The following is a 23,120-nucleotide window of genomic DNA, read 5'->3' as shown; positions in this document are numbered from 1 at the left end:
TATATTGTCCTGTGTCTGCCTATTTTGTATGAAACCAGTTTGATCTCCGTCAATCAATTCTGGGATTATGTTCTCCATTCTTTTGGCTATTATTGATGCATATAGTTTATAATCTGTGTTAAGAATTGCGATAGGTCTATATGAACTGCATTCTTTCTTATCTTTACCCTCTTTTGGGATTACAGATATGATGGCCTCTCTCCATGATGGTGGGAGACCCCCCTCCCTCAGAGTCCAGTTAAAACAGGCCTTAAGTAGAGGAGCTAATTGTTCTCTGAAGGTCTTGAACCATTCCGAAGGGAAGCCATCAGGGCCTTAAGTAGAGGTGTTAGTTGTTCTCTGAAGGTCTTGACCCATTCTGAAGGGAAGCCATCAGGGCCTTAAGTAGAGGTGTTAGTTGTTCTCTGAAGGTCTTGAACCATTCTGAAGGGAAGCCATCAGGGCCTTAAGTAGAGGTGTTAGTTGTTCTCTGAAGGTCTTGAACCATTCTGAAGGGAAGCCATCAGTGCCTGGAGACTTGTTGACTTTTTGTTGAGATATTGCTTTATTAATTTCTTCGGTGGATATTTCTAAAGTTAGTCTATCATTTTCCTCTGTCCCAATTGAGGGGAGATCAAGTGAGTTCAAAAAGTGCTCTATTGTCTGTGCATCTGCCTTCTCTGGTTGCTTGTACAGATTTGTGTAATATGATTCAAATGGATTCTGTATTTCATCTAATTTGCATGTGATCTTTTTTGTTTTGGGGTCTTTTATTTTGAAAATGGTATTCTGTGCTTGTTGTTTCCTGAGTCTCCATGCTAGTAATTTGGTTGCCTTTGAGCCTGCTTCATAATATCGTTATTTCAGGAACCTAAGCTTTTTCTCTACTTCTTCTCTATAAATCTGGTCAATTTCCTGTTTTACCTTTTGAATCTCTCGTAATATAAGAGGGTCTTTGTATTGACTATGAGATCGTTCTAGGTTTCTTAGGGTTTCCTGTAATTTCAGCAGTTTCTGTGCTTTAATCTTTTTCTTGAGAGATGATGTGGCTATGATCTTTCCTCTAATAACCGCCTTAGCTGCATCCCACAATATAGCAGGAGATACTTCCCCATTATCATTATTCTCCAGATAGATGTTCAATTCTGTCTTTATTGATTCCTTGAATGCTGGATCATTCAGCTTGCTTGTATTAAGTCTCCATATAGTATTTCTTGGTTTGCTATCAAGGTGTAGAGTGAGGTAAACTCCATTATGATCTGATAAGTCGCTCTGCCCGATCCTACAATCCTTAAGCCTGTGTCTATCTGCACTGTACATAAAAAAGTAGTCTGACCTGGAGTATTCAGTGTGGCGGGCTGAGTAAAAAGTATATTCCTTATCGGTCTTGTGGGTGTCACGCCATACATCGAGCAGTCCTAGATCCTGCAGTATCCTATTGATCTTTTTGGCAACTAGGCTCATTTTCCTATTTTGATATGTGCTGTCCAATTTTGAGTTTAGAATTGTGTTAAAATCCCCTCCACAGATAAGAGTGCCAGTGGTTTCTGTGGCAATTAAATCAAACACCTTCCTATAGAAGACCATGTCACTCCCTGGGGGTGCGTATACATTAAATAATGTAACTTCCTTGTTATCCAGTTTACATTTAACAAGTATAAATCTACCCTCCTTGTCTTTTATTTCTGACATAAACTCAAAATGAACTGAATTTGGGATCAAGATTGCAACTCCCTTTTACCCATTTTGTAAGAAGAAAAAAAAGTGTTCCTATATCCCATTTTCTTGAGTTTCTCGTGTTCAGGTGTGGATAAGTGAGTTTCCTGCCAGAATAGTATGTCAACTCTCTCCCGTTTCATCTTTGCTATTACCTTACTTCTCTTGATGGCACTCCCCAGTCTGTTTACATTGAGACTTATGACCTTAAATTCCCGATGATGCATCGATATAAAAAATAAAAAACTGTGCACCATATCTGCCTGCTTATCATGAACCTAAAAATGAACGAAAAATCAAGAACGATAATAAAGTAAACCAAAGTGGGAAAATACTTTGGTATTTGGACTCCCATGTCAGAGGACTGTCTCTTGCCTCTGGGGTTTGAGGGGATGAACCTGTCCGCAGGATGGGCCCCTCGCTCAGATATGAAAATGCTTGACGTAGACACAAACAAGACCTGGTGTAACCGAAAATAATAAGGGCGCCTATTTCGTCGCTTATACACATCGATTAATTATAAGTTAATACTATATCGGTCATGCGTGCATATCATGAATCCTCCCCTTGATATGCCCTTCTGTCAATGTGTCATTAATCCTTAGCTAATATATGTGTTATTAACGTGACGCTACTTAATGTGTTCATAAAGAACACATGCTTTTGGCTACTCACCCTTGTTCAGCATTGGGGGAAAATAGGGGAGATATTTTATCTATTGCAATGTCAACCGTAACAACCCAAAGTCTTAACAGCTGCGGTAACTATTTATTCTGTTAAATCCGATTCAGTGTTTTACATCTTCCCGTTGGAAATGCCTGAGTCTCTCTCGGACGTGAACGTCCTCTCGCCGAGATGGTTTCCCTCTTTCTCCATGACCCTGCTTGTCGACAAAGATCCATGGGAGAGCCTGCTCGAGTCTTTCTGCTGGTGATGTCGCCTTTCTCCTGGCGGTATACTCCACTGGGAAGCCCCTTGACTTCAGGTCCTCAGCCGCCTCGTCTGCATGCTCGTATGTAACCGGGCCATTTTTCAGAAATACCCGCATTTTTGCCGGGTATGGTGTTTGGAAGCGAATACCCTTCTCTTTAAGTGCTTTCTTAATGGGGGTGTATTCTTTCCTTCTTTTCAGTATCTCTCCCGCGTAGTCATGATCAAAGAACACTCGTTGGCCTTGGAAGTTAACAGGCTTTTTCCAGGTAGCATGTAAGACTTTCTCTTTGACTGAGAATTTTAGGAACCGTACTACTATGGATCTTGGTGGGGCGCCGCTGGGGGTTTTGAGGCCAGAGCTCGGTGTGCTCTCTCGATTCCCAGGTCAGTGTCGTCTTCAAGTATGTCCTTGAATAGACCCTCCACGAAGTTGGGCATAGAGTCTTTTTCTGCGCCCTCTACTACGTTATAAGGTCTAATGTTGTTTCGACGTGAGAAACCTTCGAGTTCTGTCACTTTTGCTGTAGTGCGTGTTGGCTTTTCAGTGACTGTTCAAATATTTCCTTGACTGCGAAGTTCCATGTGTCCGTTTCCCCAATGCGCTGTTCTGCGTCCCCCATTCTTGTAGATATGCTGTGAAGTTCTAATTTGTTTTCTTCCAGTTTCTGGTTAATGTCCTTCTTGAACTCATTTAGTTATTTTCTTATATCTTCTCGAAGTTCCTCTCGTAAGCCTGTGAACGCCTCGCGCAATTCCTTCATCACCTCACGAAATGAGGGTTCTTTTGCTGCTGCTATCTTATTTGCTCTAGCATTAGCCATTTCGGGTTCATCGACGATTATATCTTCTGCTGTCTTGTTACGGGCTGTTGTTGTAGCTCCGCGACCTTTTCCTATTTTCCCCTTTTCCATTTTGCGTAAGTTATTATAATGCTCAGAGTAAATACTTGAATTTGGGGGGGGAAATACCCAACCGATGTGCAGTACGAAAAACTAGGCAGCCATTTCCTAAGTTGCGTCACCGGAAGGCCCCCCCTACCCTGTCTTTCTAAGGTCTTCGATAGCCAAGTTAACAAACAGGTACCTTCTCCGCTATTCAATCTGGATTCAGAGCTGGTCATGGGTGCACCTCAGCCACACTCAAGGTCCTAAACGATATCATAACTGCCATCGATAAGAGACATTACTGTGCAGCCGTATTCATCGACCTGGCCAAGGCTTTCGACTCTGTCAATCACCACATTCTTATTGGCAGACTCGACAGCCTTGGTTTCTCAAATGATTGCCTCGCCTGGTTTACCAACTACTTCTCTGATAGAGTTCAGTGTGTCAAATCGGAGGGCCTGTTGTCCGGACCTCTGGCAGTCTCTATGGGGGTGCCACAGGGTTCAATTCTCGGGCCGACTCTCTTCTCTGTATACATCAATGATGTCGCTCTTGCTGCTGGTGATTCTCTGATCCACCTCTACGCAGATGACACCATTCTGTATACTTCTGGCCCCTCTTTGGACACTGTGTTAACTAACCTCCAGACGAGCTTCAATGCCATACAACTCTCCTTCCGTGGCCTCCAACTGCTCTTAAATGCAAGTAAAACTAAATGCATGCTATTCAATCGATCACTGCCCGCACCTGCCCGCCCGTCCAGCATCACTACTCTGGACGGCTCTGACTTAGAATACGTGGACAACTACAAATACCTAGGTGTTTGGTTAGACTGTAAACTCTCCTTCCAGACTCACATTAAGCATCTCCAATCCAAAATTAAATCTAGAATCGGCTTCCTATACCGCAACAAAGCATCCTTCACTCATGCTGCCAAACATACCCTCGTAAAACTGACACATCCCTTTACAAACAGGTGGAAGACAAACTATCAGTACAAGCAAACCATACAAACAGCTTTCTTTTGCTATATTCAATAGACAGTGATGAGTTGCTGGGCCCACACTCACCAACTGGCTTAATTTTAAAGATCTTTCCATTGTGCAGAATATGGGTTGGTCTTTTCGGTTCTTCTCGCCCCTCACCCTTCTCAACCATCGCCTTCAGATCTTTATCCATCTTGATCTTCAGTTTCTCATTTTCATTTTGTACAGCCGCAGAGACCTCTAGGAATAGTCTACAGATTTTACAAACAGCCTCCTTTGTCAACAGGTGCATAATGGTGCCAACCTGTTTCTAGAGAGATTGAAGTATATTAGAATGAAGCTAACAAAGTTATTTTTTATTTAACTAAGTCGGTTAATTACACATTCTTATTTCAATGACGGCCTAGGAACAGTGGGTTAACTGCCTTGTTCAGGGGCAGAACGACAGACTTGTCAGCTCGGGGATTCGATCTTGCACCTTTCGGTTAACGTTACCAGTCAAACACTCTAACCACTAGGCTACCTGCCACCCCATTGAAAATCTGAATTAAAATACACCCACAGTGCGATTTAAATTTATTAAAATTAATCAATAATAGTCTTTCGATGAATTTATATGACAACATTCCAACCTTATTAAGCATTATCTAGTCCAATTGTGGCATGTTTTCACAATTTTTATCAGTTTCAATGGGGGGCTTTTATTTTGAAGGCGAACCGCCGATTCCCCGATTGTTGCTCACGCTAATAATGTTGTTCACTACACACACGTTGTTATCATGGTCACGTCAGAGAGCATTGTCCTACAAAACGCTAAAGCTTAAACAACTTTACACAGGACACATTATACCGTGTTTATCCGTTGAATCCACACAGAAGACGGTTATTTGTTAAGGCTTAACGAAAAAAGGTCGCGCGACGATTGTGTACGATTATAGCTAGTAGCTAACGTTAGCTAGGTTACGAAGCCAAATATCTGCATAAAGTTACTGCGTGAAGTTACTTAACAGGGACAACATGTCTAGTCTTAACAGTCGCACTATTTTTGAGACAGAAACAACATCGATTATGGCTTTTATCGTTGAGACGGCAGTAGCAGAAATTAGCCAACTGTTTTTGGACAACGAATCAATCGTGGCGCCAATACAAAGTAACCTGGGAAAAAAGGTGAGCAACGTTGTTACAAAGATTGTAATTGTTTAATAAGCAAGCGTTAGTTTGGATCTTGTGGGTCATTTGACCAAGACCGTGGCAAAATATTGACTATCATTCTTATAACCGGGGTTACAATTTCTCCAAACGGAAAACGTTTTGCGACTAAAACTAGTTTTATTGGACAAATTCAGGTTAGTCCCGCCCAATAATATATTATAGTGGGTGCTGTTCTGAAGTCACCGTCCGCCATTATGATACAGTATTTCAATGTAATGTTTCAAGGACAAATATACATTCATTGAACTATTTATTTAGTGAGGAGTGAAACATAAGAACTCTATTTAAAAAAATATATATTTAAAAAACTAATGTTTTTATATTTTACATTTGTATTGAGAAATTATTGGCTTCTCTTCAGTTCATACAATACTATGTATTGTTTTTTTAGAAGTATGTATTACAGTGTCTGTAATGGAGAAAAGAAAGACATATTTATCTTTCAAAACATGTAGCTGTTGAAATGAAAACATGTACCTCACCTCTCTACAGGACAAAGAAACACAGCGTTGATGACTATAATGTAAAGCTGGAGTAGTTAATGCATGATCCCATAATGTTTTCAATATTGCTAACCAGTTTAAGTTAAATCTGATGTAAAGTTACTCCCCCATTAAGCCAGTACAAAGAAATTGCAATAGTCAAGATGAATAAATGTATCTTAGTACAATAAACTTAGGAGTGGGTTCACTCACTGTTAAAATCTCTGGGTTCAGTGGTGGCCTTTTTGTATATGTCATGTAGTACTAGGTGGCTGCTAATGTAAACTACATTCATTGTCAATGCACAATATTTGTTCAACAGTTTTGAAAGGACTATTAGAAAATCCATAAGAACAGCAGTTAAATTGGACATGTATCACCACTTCATCCATGCTTAATAACATCAACAACAATGGGTTATCATTTTGTAAGCCAGCTAGCATAAGCAGACATTTGCGTACATGCGTTGCTGTGGTTGCACAGTACCACAAGCTGTCAAAATAAACCAAAAAGTACATTTTCTACACAAATAATTTAGATACTACGTATGAAATGTCTTCCCACATCCCTTGAATTGGTGCTGGCTATTTCCATATCCACACATCGTGGCATTGTTGACAAATTTGATATTTTAATGTGGGGATATTGTTTTTCCCTGATTCACTTCAAACGCTCTTATTGGCCAAGACATAGCGTCAGCTATCCAGGGTTTAAATACGTAATTGGTCCCGTTTCGTACTATTTCCTTCTGTTGGCTCCCATTAGGTTGGTTTGGTCTCTAGTAAATACACCCTAGGGAGGTATTCATTGGTCGCAGACCATAGCAAAACATTTGGCCTGTTGCAAATGGAAACCGTTTACTCTAGGAGCCAAACCGAAGCAAATATAACCAAACGAGGAGGGACCTACCCAAATTTGATCAATCGAAACTGTTGTTTTCGTTGCAAGACTGTTGGTGGTAAACCATTTCCATTGCACACCGCCCTATGGGACTCCCAATCATGGTCGTTTGTGATACAGCCCAGGATCGAACCAGGGTTTGTAGTGACGAACAGTGCACAAGAAAGTATTAAATCCAGTTGTTAGTTGCTAACCCCTCCCAAAATCAAACATGTATTACATGTTATGTTCTCGCTTTGCACATGCACCTGTCTGTTTCACACATGTTTGTCGTATTTAAAGTCTAGTATCTGGGCCAGTGAAGTATAACTGGCTAAGGAAAGTAGCAAAATAAAAAAATACAAATTGAGAGTAACTTTGTTAGCTTCATTCTAATATACTTCAATCTCTCTCTAGAAACAGGTTGGCACCATTATGCACCTGTTGACAAAGGAGGCTGTTCGTAAAATCTGTAGACTATTCCTAGAGGTCTCTGCGGCTGTACAAAATGAAAATGAGAAACTGAAGATCAAGGTGGAGCAGATGGATAAAGATCTGAAGGCGATGGTTGAGAAGGGTGAGGGGCGAGAAGAACCGAAAAGACCAACCCATATTCTGCACAATGGAAAGATCTTTAAAATTAAGCCAGTTGGTGAGTGTGGGCCCAGCAACTCATCACTGTCTATTGAATATAGCAAAGGAAAGCTGTTTGTATGGTTTGCTTGTACTGATAGTTTGTCTTCCACCTGTTTGTAAAGGGATGTGATGCACAACAGCACAATGTTGTTCAACGCAAAGGAAATGTAAAGTTTTATCTGCTTGTTATTTAAGATCTCCCAATGATGCCTGTTAACAATGTGAAGACAAACACAGTGGCCTCAGCGTTGCTCAGCATTGGAGATGTCAGTCAAGTAAACACTGCCATTGTACGGGAAGAGGTATGTTCTTGTAACTTATGTTCATCTTCTGTGTATGATTTTAGCAAATCTGACAAATGTCTGTTTATGTTAAAATAATGACTTTCCTTCATTCCAGACTACTGCGAGAAATACAGGCTCTAGCACTGACCCTGTGAAGGAGAGGAGTGAGGTGAAATCAGGAACTAAAACGTCAGTCATTGAAGGTAATATCCCAAAGAAACATGGGTTCAGTCCTAAATGGCACCGCAGGGCTTGACATTCAGGTATTTGTCAGTGCCAACTGAAAGCTAATGGCCCGGGTCAAGATCTTACAGGAAAGCAGATGATGCACACATAATTTCAATTAGAGGTGATTTTATTTTTCATTTGCGGGCTGAGCTTATTATAACCTACCCTCCATACCCAAACAATTACATTTGAACTTGACAATGTCATATTTACATTGATCGTTTGGAGGGGGAAAATAAAACCTTGGCACAATCTAAATGAATATAAGGGGGGTGTTATTCTTAATGATATTTAACAGTCAGCAGGCTACAGTTGTAGGGCCCTGTAAAATCCTACATTTTTGTCATTCAGTTTTCCAGGTTTTGTTTTCAGGTTTCTGAGGGGTTTTTTCTTCATGTTTTCACTCTCAAAATCACACAATTTTTTGGGGGGGGGGAAACCAAATTGGATGTTCCAAGTACACAACAATGCTTAAACCACAACAATAGACCACTTTTGAGGTATGGGATTTATTTTTTATTTTATCTTTTATTGTGGGAGGGTGTAGTTTCCCTTTAATTCAATGGTGCACCCTGGCAAGAGACGTTTGTGTTTGGCTAGCGGGCGGTTTGGCTAGCGGTGTTTCTGTAGCCTACTGTACAATGTATAGTGTGCATCACAGGAGGTTGGTGGCACCTTAATTGGGGTGGACAGGCTTGTGGTAATGGCTGGAGTGGAATGATATCAAATACATGTTTTTCATGTGTTTGATGCCATTTCATTCACTCCGTTCTGGCCATGATTATGAGCCGTCCTCTGCTCTCCAGCCTCCTGCGGTGTGCATGTGATTGCAAAGTTTGCTGAACAAATGCCCACCTGATTGATACAAATCATGATATTATTCTGCCAGGTAGGCCTACTTTGTAGTCAATATTTAATTGGGAAGGTTTTTTGGGAAAGCCTTTAAAGGACAGTTTCGGTGTGCTAACTGGCAAAAGAACATACACAGGCATTACTTCTTCAGAAAGTTCCAGGAAATACAAATCACTTATGCATTATTTTCTATTCATGAATTATGAGAAACTAGTGCAATTAAACACATTTTTGAATAAATTCAATACATTTTTTTTTATCTGTCCACTTCAGACCATTCAATCAAGACCAGACCAAACTTTTTAAATACCAGGTTTGCATATCCACCAATTCTTGCCTTCACATTCACTGGTAGACTAGATATCATAACTTGAAATGTATTTTCTACTGCTTTCCTGTGCCTACCGCTCTTCTGTGAGCTGCTCCACAACCCGTTGTCTGAAAGCTGCACGCTCTCGCTGCCCGGTGATATTCTGCTCAAAGTAGGCCGTGTGTGGCACAGTGTGCTAAATAATATACATAATGAACTAACAGCTTTGGGAATTTTACTCTTTTTTCATATTTTTAAAAAAATCAATTAGCCTAGATTGAAAATTCTTGGCATTTAATAATTATATATAATATTCTTTTCACTGGCCCAGAGGGTTTCCAAAACCTCCCGGGACCAGTGGGCAGCCCTGTAAGTCGAGCCCTTCACCCTATTCACTATATAGGGGTGCCATTTGTGACACAGCCATACAGTGGTTGCTGGTACAATTTTGTGTTGTATTGAAAGATGTCTGTCAAACCAGTCATTTACTGTAGCATAATGCCTGTATATTCCTCTCATCTGTAGGTGCTGCAGAGGCTTACAGTAAACCGACAGAGACTTCTTCTCTTCTTCTCTCTGTGGGAGACTCACGTGGACTGAATACAAAGCCCTCATTTAGAGACACTGAATCCAAGGGTGAACCTATGAGAGCTGCTGTTCCAGAGGAAACGGGCAGCGGGAAAGGCAGTCATGCAAAAGAAACAAGCAGCCGTACTGCTAATGGCATTGAATCCACAGAAAACAGCCACGGAATACAGCAGAGCATTTCCAAGCTGAGGAAACCCTTCAAGTGTGACATATGTGAGAAGACCTTCCACGCGAACTGTCTGTTGAAACGCCATATAGCAGTTCACAATAAACCGAAGGGGCCCTTTAAGTGTGACATTTGTGCGAAAACCTTCCGTCTGAACTGTATGCTGACTCAACACATGCAAACTCACTCAAAAGAGAAACCTTTCAGTTGCAAAGTTTGCGGAAAGAAATTCCGTAGTAAGACAAATCTGAAATCACATGAGTTTGTTCATGCAGAGGTGAAACCGTTCACCTGCCTCACTTGTGGACGAGGTTTTGCATCAAAGTATATGCTTGACGTACACCAGCGAGTTCACACAGGTGAAAAACCATACAGCTGTACTACATGTGGAAAGAATTTCAGTATATCTCAAAACCTGAAAACGCATATTAGATCTGTACATACAGAACGTACAGAACGCCCACACCCATGCTCCCACTGTGACAAGACCTTCTGGCGTCCTGTCGAATTGCAGGAGCACCAGGTAGTTCACACAGGGGAGAAGCCATTTAGATGTGAAATATGTGAAGCTACTTTCAGCTTTAAGGAGAACCTTACGAGACACCATCGAATTCACACGAAGAAGAGGCCGCACACATGTGAGGCGTGTGGAAAGACATTCATTCAGTCCACCAACTTAAAAGCTCACATGCTAGTTCATGGGGCATTAAAACCATTTATGTGTGACGTTTGTGGAAAGACTTACCTTTACAATTATCAACTTAGAATTCACAAGCTATCACACGTGGCTGATGGAGAGGGGCACTCAAGAACCAGAAAGAACAAGGCCAACCAACAAAAACAAACCGATCAACCAAAACCCTTCAGCTGTGAGATATGTTTGAAGGGCTTCAGCTCCATCGGTTCTCTGAAAACACATGGAAGAATTCACACAGGAGAAAACATATACACTTGTTCCACATGCGGAAAGACTTTTCTCCATAAAGTTACTTTTGACTATCACCAGAAATTACACACTGGAGAGAAGCCCAATGCTTGTGGTTGTTGTGGAAAGAGATTTATTACAAAACAATCTCTTAAGATACATGAGCTGATCCATACAGGTGAGAAACCACACAAGTGCAGTGATTGTGGGAAGACTTTCGGATTTATCGGTAATCTCAAAAGACATGAGCGAGTCCACACGGGAGAGAAGCCTTTCAGCTGTGATGTCTGTGGGACACGATTCAGACAAGCCAATCATGTCAAAACCCACATGCAAGTGCACACAGGAGTCAGGCCATACTCCTGCAAGAGATGTGGAAAAGGCTTTTCTGATTCAAGACACTTCAAAAAGCACAACTGCGTCAGTAGCTAACGCAAATCTTCTGATCGCACTTTCAGAAGTAAGAAATGAGGATTACATGCCATGATGTTACAATCTCAATAACGTGGATATCTAATAACTTGAGTCAAATGTGTATGAGTCTGACTACTGAGACATTGGGTTTTGTTGTGTGGATTTCCCAAAAGATTCCATAATCTTGGCATGTAAATGATTCCTTTACTGTGATGTTCACATCCCTAATATTAATTGTCCAGTGAGACTTTTATTCTAATAGACAAGTCCATATATTAACTACACTTTTTGTTCTTTGAAATAGCCTTAACTATTAGGTTGGATGGCCTTATGGGATTCTTTAGGTGCAGGGAAGGATTAACAAATACCATTTATGCAGGGTAGAAACTAGGAGGGTGATGAGATGACGACAAAAAAAAACTGCAGTCATTTGTAAAAAATAAACTTTACTGTTGAAACAAGATATTTCAAGGATTTGACGAAAATAAACCTGGAATAAAGACAATATTACAATATTGTATTTTGTTGTAGTCCTTTCTTATTGAGTGTCTCTGTGACTGTGCCTTCCATACTGTAGTTTTTTTAATATATTTTTTTTCACCTTTATTTAACCAGGTAGGCTAGTTGAGAACAAGTTCTCATTTACAACTGCGACCTGGCCAAGATAAAGCATAGCAGTGTGAACAGACAACAACACAGAGTTACACATGGAGTAAACAATAAACAAGTCAATAACACAGTAGGGGGGGAAAATGAGTCTATATACATTGTGTGCAAAAGGCATGAGGAGGTAGGCAATAAATAGGCCATAGGAGCGAATAATTACAATTTAGCAGATTAACACTGGAGTGATAAATCATCAGATGATCATGTGCAAGTAGAGATACTGGTGTGCAAAAGAGCAGAAAAGTAAATAAATAAAAACAGTAAGGGGATGAGGTAGGTAAATTGGGTGGGCTGTTTACAGATGGACTATGTACAGCTGCAGCGATCGGTTAGCTGCTCAGATAGCAGATTTTTAGTACAGAGATCAAGTCTCCTCTCCAGAGTGTTGCCTCTTCTGGTGGTGTTTTCTGTCGTTCATTTGGGAGAAGCTTTGTCCACATTCTGATCAGTGGTACGGTTTCTCTCCAGTGTGCATTCTCATGTGTATTGTGAGAGTTCTTTTGGAAAAAATATTTTTCCACAGCAGGAGCACTGGAAAGGTCTCTCTTTATTATGCACCCTTCTCACATGAGTCATCACATGAACGAGAAAAAGTATCTCCACATTCCGTGAGATGGTGAGATCTTCTCTGTGTGTTTTCGCTGGTGCTTTTTCAACGACCATAACAGTTTGAATCTCTTCCCACAGTCGGGGCAAAGGTGAGGCCTTTCTTGACTATGTACATCCATGTGTATTTTTAGTTCTCCCGGTTCAGAAAAACTTTTATCACTGTTATGTGTCCTCTGGTGACTTTTAAGATTATCAGAGCGGGTAAAACTTTTCCCACAATCAGGGCAGCGAAAATGTTTCTCTCCCGTATGTGTTCGCTGGTGTAGTTTAAGTTTATCCACTTTAGAAAAACTTTTACCACAATAAGGGCACTCAAGAAGCCCCAAAGTATGTTTTTGTTGGTGCATTTCAAATGCATTTAACAACTGGAATCTCTTCCCACAGTCTGGGCAAAGGTATGGCTTTTCTCCAGCATGTACATGCATGTGTGTGTTCAGATCCTCTGGTTTGGAGAAACGTTCTTCACAATGATTGCATTGGAAGTATTTCCCTTTCATATGCTTTCGCTTGTGGTGTATTTTCAGATCATACGACTGATCATAACTTTTGCCAAAATCAGAGCACCGATGAGGCTTCTCTCCCGTATGTGTTCGTTGGTGTCTTTTAAGATGATAAACTCGTGTAAAGCTCTTCCCACAGTCGGAGCAGGGATGACGCCTCTCACCTCCATTAGAACTCACAATAGGGTCATCGGAAGTATCATGATGAGGCTTCTCTCTGTTCTCCTGAGTTGTTTGGGGCAGTTGTCTTTCTGGGTGTTGATTTTTCCCAAGTTCAGGCACACTGTCTACATTTGCTGTACTGCTGGTAGCTTTGAAGGTATTCTCCAGCTGGTGTTTTTCAAGCTTCTCCAATATGACAAAGCTTTCCACGAATTAGGGGAGTGAAAATTATGTTTGTCTTTCATGTGTAATTTTTGGTGTGACTTGAGATTATCTAATCACCCAAAACTTCTGTTGCAATCAGAGCTGTTATGAGGCTTCTCTCCAGTATGTGTTCGCTGGTGTCTTGTAAGATCCCTCACTTTTTGAAAGCTCCTACCGCAGTAGGCGCAGTATTGAGGCTTCTCTCCTCCAGGACTGAAATCCACAATGAAGTCATCAGTATCTAGGGGCTCCTCTTCATTCTCCTGCGTTGTTGTGGTCTTTCTGAGTTTTGATTCTTCTCTGATAGGGACTGGGAATTGGCTGGGCATTGCTGTTTGCTATGTGACAGGACACTGTTTATATTTGCAGTGTTGCTGGAAACTTTGAAGGAATGCTCTGGCAGGTCCTGTTGCTTTTCACAAGTTTAATTTGACGAATGCGTGTGACAGCTTTGTCCAGTGTTATTTCTGGGTCCATTTGTAATTGCTCGGACAGTCTTCTGTCACGTAAGCCCATGACTAGTCTGTCTCTTATCATCTCACTGAGCAGACCTCCATAACCACAATGTTCTCACAAACAATGAAGTGCAGAGATAAAATCATCAGCTGTCTCTCCTGCTTCCTGTTGTCTTTGGTTGAATTTTGTTCGTTCTAACATTACATTCCTCCTAACTGCCAAATGTCCATCTTGCTGCTCATTATTAGAACTGTGGAAGTGTTCCTACTCGATCAGGTTGTCATCTTGCAGGTCTTCTGAGGTGTCCATCTCCTCTTCCTGGAAAAACATTTTTAAATGGCATAATTACCAGTAGGCTTAGTATCATCTGTGTTCTCTAAAACATAATTTTGTAATAGATAATATAGCCTACTTTTCATTACAGTTCAAGTCCAAATTAGAATAGATAGCATATACAATAAATAGCTAAACAAATAACTTGGGGTCTTCACATCTTTACAGTAGTAGCTAAGTCTAATCATTTGAAATACCTAGCAGTATCAACATGATAATGATGATTTGAAATTAGGTCTAGAGATCACCATGATATAGCATATTGATTGCATTGGCTTGTGATCTAGGCTAGAGAAGGTTCATTGACAGTAGTAGTAGTGGACATTTCCATGTAAAAAGCCCCATGATCACTAGCATGTGAAAATCATGGGAGCACATCAAATTTGGTGCCAATGAAAGTTGGGGTTTTTAATGTTTTTTTTAGGTTATATATGCATTTTCCGACCATTTTTCCATCCTAAAATGTGGAATAAGCCAAGGCTTTGATTTCTGGTCAAACAGAAGAAAAAGGGGTCTTAGAAAACATCTAGCCGAACAAGTCTTAAAAAGTATTAGAAATACAGTACCAGTCAAAAGTTTGGACACACTTACTCATTCAAGGGTTTTTCTTTATTTTTACTATTTTCTACATTGTAGAATAATAATGAAGACATCAAAACTATGAAATAACACATATGGAATCATGTAGTAACCAAAATAGTGTAAAACAAATCAAAATATATTTTAGATTCTTCAAAGTAGCCACCCTTTGCCTTGATGACAGCTTTGCACACTCTTGGCATTCTCTCAACCAGCTTCACCTGGAATGCTTTTAACAGTCTTGAGGGAGTTCCCACATATGCTGAGCACTTGTTGGCTGCTTTTCCTTCACTCTGTGGTCCAACTCATCCCAAACCATCTCAATTGGTTGAGGTCGGGTGATTGTGGAGGCCAAGTCATCTGATGGAGCCCTCCATCATTCTCCTTCTTGGTCAAATAGCCCTTACACAGCTTGGGGTCATTGTCCTGTTGAAAAACAAAAAATAGTCCCACAAGGGAAAAAAACAGATGGGATGGGGTATCGCTGCAGAATGCTGTTGTAGCCATGCTGGTAAAGTGTGCCTTGAATTCTAAATAAATCACAGACAGTGTCACTAGCAAAGTACCATCACACCTCCTCCTCTGTGCTTTACGGTTGGAACCACACATGCGGAGATCATCTGTTCACCTACTCTGCGTCTCACAAAGACACGACAGTTGGAACCAAAAATGTCCAATTTGGACTCATCAGACCAAAGGACAGATTTCCACCGATCTAATTAATGTCCATTGCTTGTGTTTCTTGGTCAAAGCAAGTGTCTTCTTATTGGTTTCCTTTAGTGGTTTCTTTGCAGCAATTTGACCATGAAGGCCTGATTCATGCAGTCTCCTCTGAAAAGTTGTTGAGATGTGTCTGTTACTTGAACTCTGAAGCATTTATTTGGGCTTCAATTTCTGAGGCTGTTAACTCTAATGAACTTATCCTCTGCAGCAGAGGTAACTCTGGGTCTTCCTTTCCTGTGGCGGTCCTCATGAGAGCCAGTTTCATCATAGCGCTTGATGGTTTTTGCGACTGCCCCTGAAGAAACTTTCAAAGTTCTTGCCATTTTCCGGATATACTGACCATCATGTTTTTAAAGTAATGATGGACTATCGTTTCTCTTTGTTTATTTGAGCTGTTCTTGCCATAATATGGACATGGTCTTTTAACAAATAGGGCCATCTTCTGTATACCCCCTTGTCACAACACAACTGATTGACTCAAACGCATTAAGAATGAAATTCCACAAATTAACTTTGAACAAGGCACACCTGTTAATTGAAATGCATTCCAGATGACTATCTCATGAAGCTGGTTGAGAGAATGCCAAGAGTGTGCAATAATGTCATCAAGGCAAAGGGTGGCTACTTTGAAAAATCTAAAATATATATTTGTTTGACACTTTTTTGGTTACTACATGATTCCATATGTGTTATTTCATAGTTTTGATGTCTTCGCTATTATTCTACAATGTAGAAAATAGTAAAAATAAAGAAAAAACCTTGAATGAGTAGGTGTGTTCAAACCTTTGACTGGTACTGTACATCCAAACAATAACGTTGAAGTAAAGACCCCTGCCAACTAATATTAACATTTAGACTTGCAGAAACTATTTCCCTTCTGTAAGTTTAAGAAATATTGCCTAGTGTCTTGGAATTCTGTTACCAAAAACCCACCTTTTTAAAATATTTTTTTAAACAATTTATTAAGTGATTTAAAGTGCATCATTCTGTTGCCAAATCAGTAAAAGAATGACCAAAAAAAATCTGTAACAGAATGACTGCAACTGAAATAGCTACAATGGGTATTCATAGTAGTCACAAACTGTCCTCTCTTCCGCTGACATACTGTTAAGTTCAGCTCATAACTGTTTACTTTCTCTTTCTGTCACCTGGTGGTCAAAGCAAGAGTGTGAGAATCTGGACATCCCCTCCCTCTCTCTTCTCTCTCCAGTTAATGTCACCGCTCCTGGTTCTTAATGACACCTACCCATGAGCCCCCTCTTTCAATTGACTGTAACCAGCCCTCTCACCCACTGAGCACCTACCAACACCGGACGTCCATGGACATTTGAAAAGTAGTTGAAATTTGGTCAGTCCAAATCTGAACCAATCATAGACTCTGTTTCACAAGTTTGGACAGCACAGTACAGTAAATAAAAGTAGAGTATAGGACAGTACAGTATGGTACTCTACAATAATTAAGTACAGTAGCGTACACTAGAGTAGAGTATATTTAAAATGTACTGTATTTTACGCTTCTGTGCTATACTTTGATGTCCAAACGTGTGAAACATAGATGTCTATGATTGGTACAGATTTTTTTAAAGCACTTTATAAAATACAATTGATTTATTTGGTCCGGACCAACCAAATGTGGTTTTGTTTGCGAGCTCATTAGAATAATAGCCAGTCTGTAGAATAATACCCAAACATGCAAAGGAGGATATTACATTTGTCTACATTTGTGTCTATTCAGCATTTCTGTATAGTACAGATCAGGGAAAGGGAGCCAATGATATCATTATGTTACTGGGTGTTAATCCAATTCACTTACTGTTGTTCAAATACCAAAATAGATTTTTTTCAAACTCAATGTGTTATATCATTGCTGACACGTATTCTTTCTGCAGACATGTTTGAATCTTACTTTGGAGTAGATATTTCAGTTTTTGGAAAATGCTACATAAAACAACGCAGGGAGATTTTACCATTTTGTTACCAACATTTACATCTGTACTGTTCTTCGAGTAAATGTGCTTTTGTACATTTTTTTTTTGTGGAAATTATTTAAAGTAGGCCTTGTGCATATAGCTGTGTGGTTTGCTTAACTTTGCAATCGATGGTTATTGTTTGGCATACTTTTAAAGTGAAAAATAGAAGTCTCCGCGTCATTCTGTTACCTTGGAATTGCCCGACTACTCTTCATCTCGGTTCTCCTGCATTGGTTGGGGAGGTCCTGCGTCTTTTCCAAGTTCCGCCATTTTCTCTGACGTGTTTTGAATGACAACAGAAGGGGTTCGGGTAAAACCAGAGGCTGCAAACCACTGAAATCTGCTATGCTAATCTATACAAAATAGTTTTTGCTGGTAGTAATTTACGCTTTTGATTATATTCAAATTGAAATAAAGTAAAAAGCCTATCTCACGAGAGCATTGCTGCTGCACGTGTATCCGCTGTCTGGTTAGCTATTCCTCTCCACGTGTGTGTCGTGAACAACATTAGCGTGAGCAACAACAGTGTCATCTGCGGTTCGCTTTCAAAATATCAGTCCCTCATTGAACACGATGCAAACTGATAAACATTTTGAAAACATGCCACAATTGGAGTACATAATGCTATACAAGGTTGAAATGTTATATAAATTCTCAAAACACATTTAATTGGTTAATTTGAATGAGGTGAAATTGCTGTATTCAATGTATTTGAATTTAGAATTGCTTTGGGGGCATACATATAATATATGCACTGTGCACCCTAAGGTATGTAATGTGCACCCATGAAATGGGGTATCAGCCAACTCAGTGACACCCACAGAACACAACTATGTAGAGTATTAGCATCCTACCTCTTATTACAGGACTTTGACTGTGGGAAATCACCATCCCATTCAGTCTATTGTGTATTGGGCATGCATATCACACTGTACAGCCTGACCTATGAATTGTGTACCCATGAAATGGGGTATCTGCCGACTCAGTAAAACCCACAAAACAAGGTTGAAATGTTATATAAATTGAACAAAATGCAATTATTAGGTCATTTTGACAAAAAACAAGTAAAAATCTGTTGAAATCGCACTGTGGATGTATTTGAATTCAGAATTGTATTGGGGGCACCATCCCACTTCAATACACACAATAGAGTGACTGGAAATGTGATTTTCCCACAGTCAAAGCTCTGCAATAAAACATAAGACGCTAATATTTGTGTAAACTCATAGTTATGGCCGTAACGGGAGTAAACTAAGAGTTTCGCTGAGCAAATCCATATTTTGTCAGTAACAAATGTATTTTGATAACACTTTCAGAGCTGTCTAAGGGAGTGAACGTTGTTTATAATAAGAATTACATGGAAAATGGCTGGCTCTCCCTTCGGGAAAAATATATTTTACCAATTCCCTCCCTGACCCTCCCCTATACCCCAAATATGAATTAAAAACGAAGTGGATAGCGGAGAACATGTTTACCCTCACTTCCTGGACAGACCAGAGCCCTAGTTAGATATGCAGTTTTAAAAACTGTTCTTCATTCTGTAAACATTATATGGCAACGCAGGAATACTGAAGGTTGTGAGTTTGCAGACTAACGTGGACAAGAGTAGGGGTGGAATTAATCTATCGTCGTATTTGCTGGGCCGAGTAAAAAATAGCCTTTTATAAACATTTCATGCAATTGTACTTCCTTTTACATATTAGCAGAATCCTTTTTTAATACCACACAAATTACAGAAATTATAAGGTAAGAATGGACAGAAAGATAAACATATGTATTCATCGTATCATATTTTTCCAATGCCAAATCAGTATGTGTTGTTTGCAATTAAACTGTCCCTGTTTGCAAATAATTCAATCTGAGACGTCCTTAGGAATCTGAGCATGGTACTTTCAAAAGTTAGGACTACCTTTCCACCCCGAACAGAGTAGACGTATCTACACAGAAAAATGTCAACTTTGACTGCTGGCTACTCTTCTTCCGTGGCTTAACCCAACGAGATAAGGGCACAAGTGTTTCATTAAAGCTATCTTGGTTTAAACATCTTCTATTGTACAGAAAGCGAATAGCTTAATCAATTAATTACTCCCCAAGCAAAGTATTTTTTGTGACTATAGAAGGCTGTAACTCAGCCTCTGAATGTCACTGATACACAACATATGCATTGGAGTCACGTCTTTCCTGTGTATTTTAAAGCTTGATTCTAGCATAAAGCATTGAGGACCAAAGTGCTCTTACAGAGATCACTGTATATAATCGGATCCGTTGTATTTTCTTCAATCTTAAGCGAACAAGGGGTAGGCCTGTGCTTTATGAGATTTTCATTAATACAAGGTAGGCCTATGGTATACCCTCTCATACCTCCTCAATTCGAGTCTTGGTTTTAATTTAGCCTACCTCTGTGTCAGTGGGCTGTTATTTAAAGGGAGCATGGTGGGTGGAGGAATTGACCTACAAGTTTATGGATATAGCAGCCTATAGCCTAATTTCGTCTGTCAAACAGGTAAGCCTACATCTTATTTCTTAAATAGGAAGAAATAAGCTTCAACACAAAGCCCTCTTGTTATTAGTAAAGTCTAATTAAAATGAAGACTGTTAAGGATCCTCCACTTATTTTCAATTTTCGCCTGAAATGACATCCCCAAATCTAACTGCCTGTAGCTCAGGACCTGAAGCAAGGATATATTCTTGATACCATTTGAAAGGAAACACTTTGAAGTTTGTGGAAATGTGAAATTAATGTAGGAGAATAACACATTAGATCTGGTAAAAGATAATACAAAGAAAAAAATCATGCCTTTATTTTTTTTTTTGTACCATCATATTTGAAATGCAAGAGAAAGGCCATAATGTATTATTCCAACCCATTCACAATTTAGATTTTGGCCACTAGATGGCAGCAGGGTATTTGCAAAGTTTTAGTCTGATCCAATGAACCATTGCATTTCTGTTCAAAATGTTGTATCAAGACTGCCCAAATGTGCATAATTGTTTTATGAATACATTTTCAAGTTCATAATTGTGCGCTCTCCTCAAACAATAGCATGATATTCATTCACTGTAATAGCTACTGTAAATTTGACAGTGCAGTTAGATTAACAATAATTTAAGCTTTCTGCCAATATCAGATATGTCTATGTCCTGGGAAATGTTCTTGTTACTTACAACCTCATGCTAATTGCATTAGCCTACGTTAGCTCAACCGTCCCGCGGGGATCCCACCGATCCTGTAGAGGTTTTAAATTAATTATTACTTTCAGCACCATGAGCTGTCCATTTCCAATTGATTGTGCGGCGGCTGCTGCTTCAAATTTCAGCACCACAATGCAAGTTACTCAAATCTGTCTTATTGTGAGGTCAATAACTCTGAAATACAATGAGCAAGAAACAAAGTTTTTAATAAAATAAATTATAGTCATATCATGCTATCAACCTCCGGTCCTCCTGATCTTGGCTCTCTCCTTCTCAAACTGAACAGAACATAGGCTTATTTTCAGAAGAAGCCTTTGACTCTCCACCTGAACTGCCACCGTAGGCCTACACAACACAGCTATTGTCTAGGCAGCACACAAAAAAGCTTTTGATCAGCAAGAGCTGAGCAGGCCGGGGCTCAGGGTTGGAATATTCATTTCAGTGTGTAATGCAGCCTAGTTTTATCTACACCATCAATACATAGCCTAATAAGCAACTCATTCCAAAACACTGAGAAATAGGAAAATGTCATCCATTACAAATTACATGACCATCCCCTGGACTAGATAAAAAAAAAAATATATATATATACTAAACCCTCCCCTTGACTGAAATTGAAAAAGCATGACCCTTCCCATTTTCCTCCAAGTACCAATTATGTACATTTCGATCCATCTCTAATGTGATTTTGAATCGGAGCTTCCTGGGCCTTGGCTAGGAGACAGGTCATACTCGGTCGACATCTCAGATACTGATTCAGCTGTACTGGCTAATTTAGCCATTTAAAGTTTAAAACAAGCTTCCTTATAATTATTTTTATTTAAACATGCATGGATGTTAACTTCTATCTCATCTGAGGTTAAGATAAAATACTGAGAAGGTTTAAATACAAGGCATTGTATTAGCTAGTATGAATATTTTAAATACAGAGGATGAATTTACAGTACTTTCTGGTCTTTTACAGCATCTGGCTGTATTTTTCATGTTTTGAAGATTTTAAATTCACCCAGGCTCAAATGTTATGGTCCCAAAGAACGTCTGGAAGGCCGCCATGCAATCAGGCAAACAGTTTAACTGCGATTGCAAGAGTGCTGCGGTTGGGTGCTTTTGATGTTGACTCATTGTTGCTTTTCAACAATGTAAAAGGTATGTACAGATATTGCAGAGACCTTTGAATTACAATTACTAGAAGGGACCTAGGCCCTTAAACATGGCTATAAAAGGGGCACAGGTGAGGGGGGAGATTTCTCAGGCTCAATATAATTTTGTCTCCAAGTTTGAAGAAAATCATGGAGCTATTTTTGGGGGGTCTTCATCTCAGAATGCACATACAAGGATAACAGGCGTTGTGAAAAGAGAATACTTGCTGTTCACCCAAACCAACACTGTTTCGAATGGGAATGTCTGTTTTACTCATTGTAATTATACTGAACAAAAATATAAACACAACATGTAAAGTGTTGGTCCCATGTTTCATGAGCTGAAATAAAAGATCCAAGAAATGTTCCATATGAAAAAAAAGGGTTTCTCTCATTTTGTTCATGAATTTGTTTACATCCCTGTTAGTGAGCATTTCTCCTTTGCCAAGATAATCCATCCACCTAACATGTGTGGCATATCAATAAACGGATTAAACAGCATGATCATTACACAGGTGCACCTTGTGCTGGGGGCAATAAAAGGCAACTCTAAAATGTGCAGTTTTGTCACACAACACAATGCCACAGATGTCTCAAGTTTTTAGGGAACGTGTAATTGGCATGCTGACTGCAGGAATGTCCACCAGAGCTGTTGCCAGATAATTGAATATTAATTTCTCAGCGGTTTGCTGATGTCAATGTTGTGAATAGAGTGCCCCATGGTGGTGGTGGGGTTATGGTATGAGCAGGCATAAGCTATGGACAACAAACACAATTAAATTTTTATCAATGGCAATTTGAATGCACAGAGATATCCTGACGGGATTCAGAGGCCCATTGTCATGCCATTCATCACCATCACCTCATGTTTCAGCATGATAATGCACAGCTCCATGTCCCAAGGATCTATCTGTACACAATTCCTGGAAGCTGAAAATGTCCCAGTTCTTCCATGGCCTGAATACTCAGCAGACATGTCACCCATTGTGCATGTTTGGGATGCTCTGAATCTACGTGTACAACAGCATGTTCAAGTTCTCTCCAATATCCAGCAACTTCGCACAGGAATTGAAAAGGAGTGGGACAACATTCCACAGGCCACAATCAACAGCC

At 39.8% G+C, this 23,120-nt stretch overlaps 1 protein-coding gene across 1 annotated transcript; it reads left to right on the top strand.

The window, feature by feature from the left end:
* Window positions 1–5,244: 5,244 nt before the first annotated feature.
* LOC120051345 (zinc finger protein 708-like) lies at window positions 5,245–11,983 on the top strand. The gene is made up of 5 exons (XM_038998169.1): window positions 5,245–5,665; window positions 7,489–7,723; window positions 7,903–8,009; window positions 8,107–8,194; window positions 9,907–11,983. Exons 1-5 carry the CDS (start codon window positions 5,516–5,518, stop codon window positions 11,490–11,492), a joined length of 2,166 nt encoding a protein of 721 aa, XP_038854097.1. The 5' UTR covers window positions 5,245–5,515; the 3' UTR covers window positions 11,493–11,983.
* Window positions 11,984–23,120: the final 11,137 nt, after the last annotated feature.

This window comes from Salvelinus namaycush, chromosome 7, assembly GCF_016432855.1.
Source record: "Salvelinus namaycush isolate Seneca chromosome 7, SaNama_1.0, whole genome shotgun sequence".
NCBI classification, from domain to species: domain Eukaryota; kingdom Metazoa; phylum Chordata; class Actinopteri; order Salmoniformes; family Salmonidae; genus Salvelinus; species Salvelinus namaycush.
Note: the sequence above shows the minus strand (reverse complement) of the source record. Positions and strands in the feature narration are given on the sequence as shown.

Bases quoted from the DNA above. Each gene is read 5' to 3' on its own strand.
- LOC120051345 (XM_038998169.1), top strand. From the start codon at position 5,516: ATGTCTAGTCTTAACAGTCGCACTATTTTTGAGACAGAAACAACATCG. The intron at 8,010-8,106 runs GTATGTTCTTGT...CCTTCATTCCAG, and splicing joins CTGCCATTGTACGGGAAGAG to ACTACTGCGAGAAATACAGG. The intron at 8,195-9,906 runs GTAATATCCCAA...TCTCATCTGTAG, and splicing joins TAAAACGTCAGTCATTGAAG to GTGCTGCAGAGGCTTACAGT.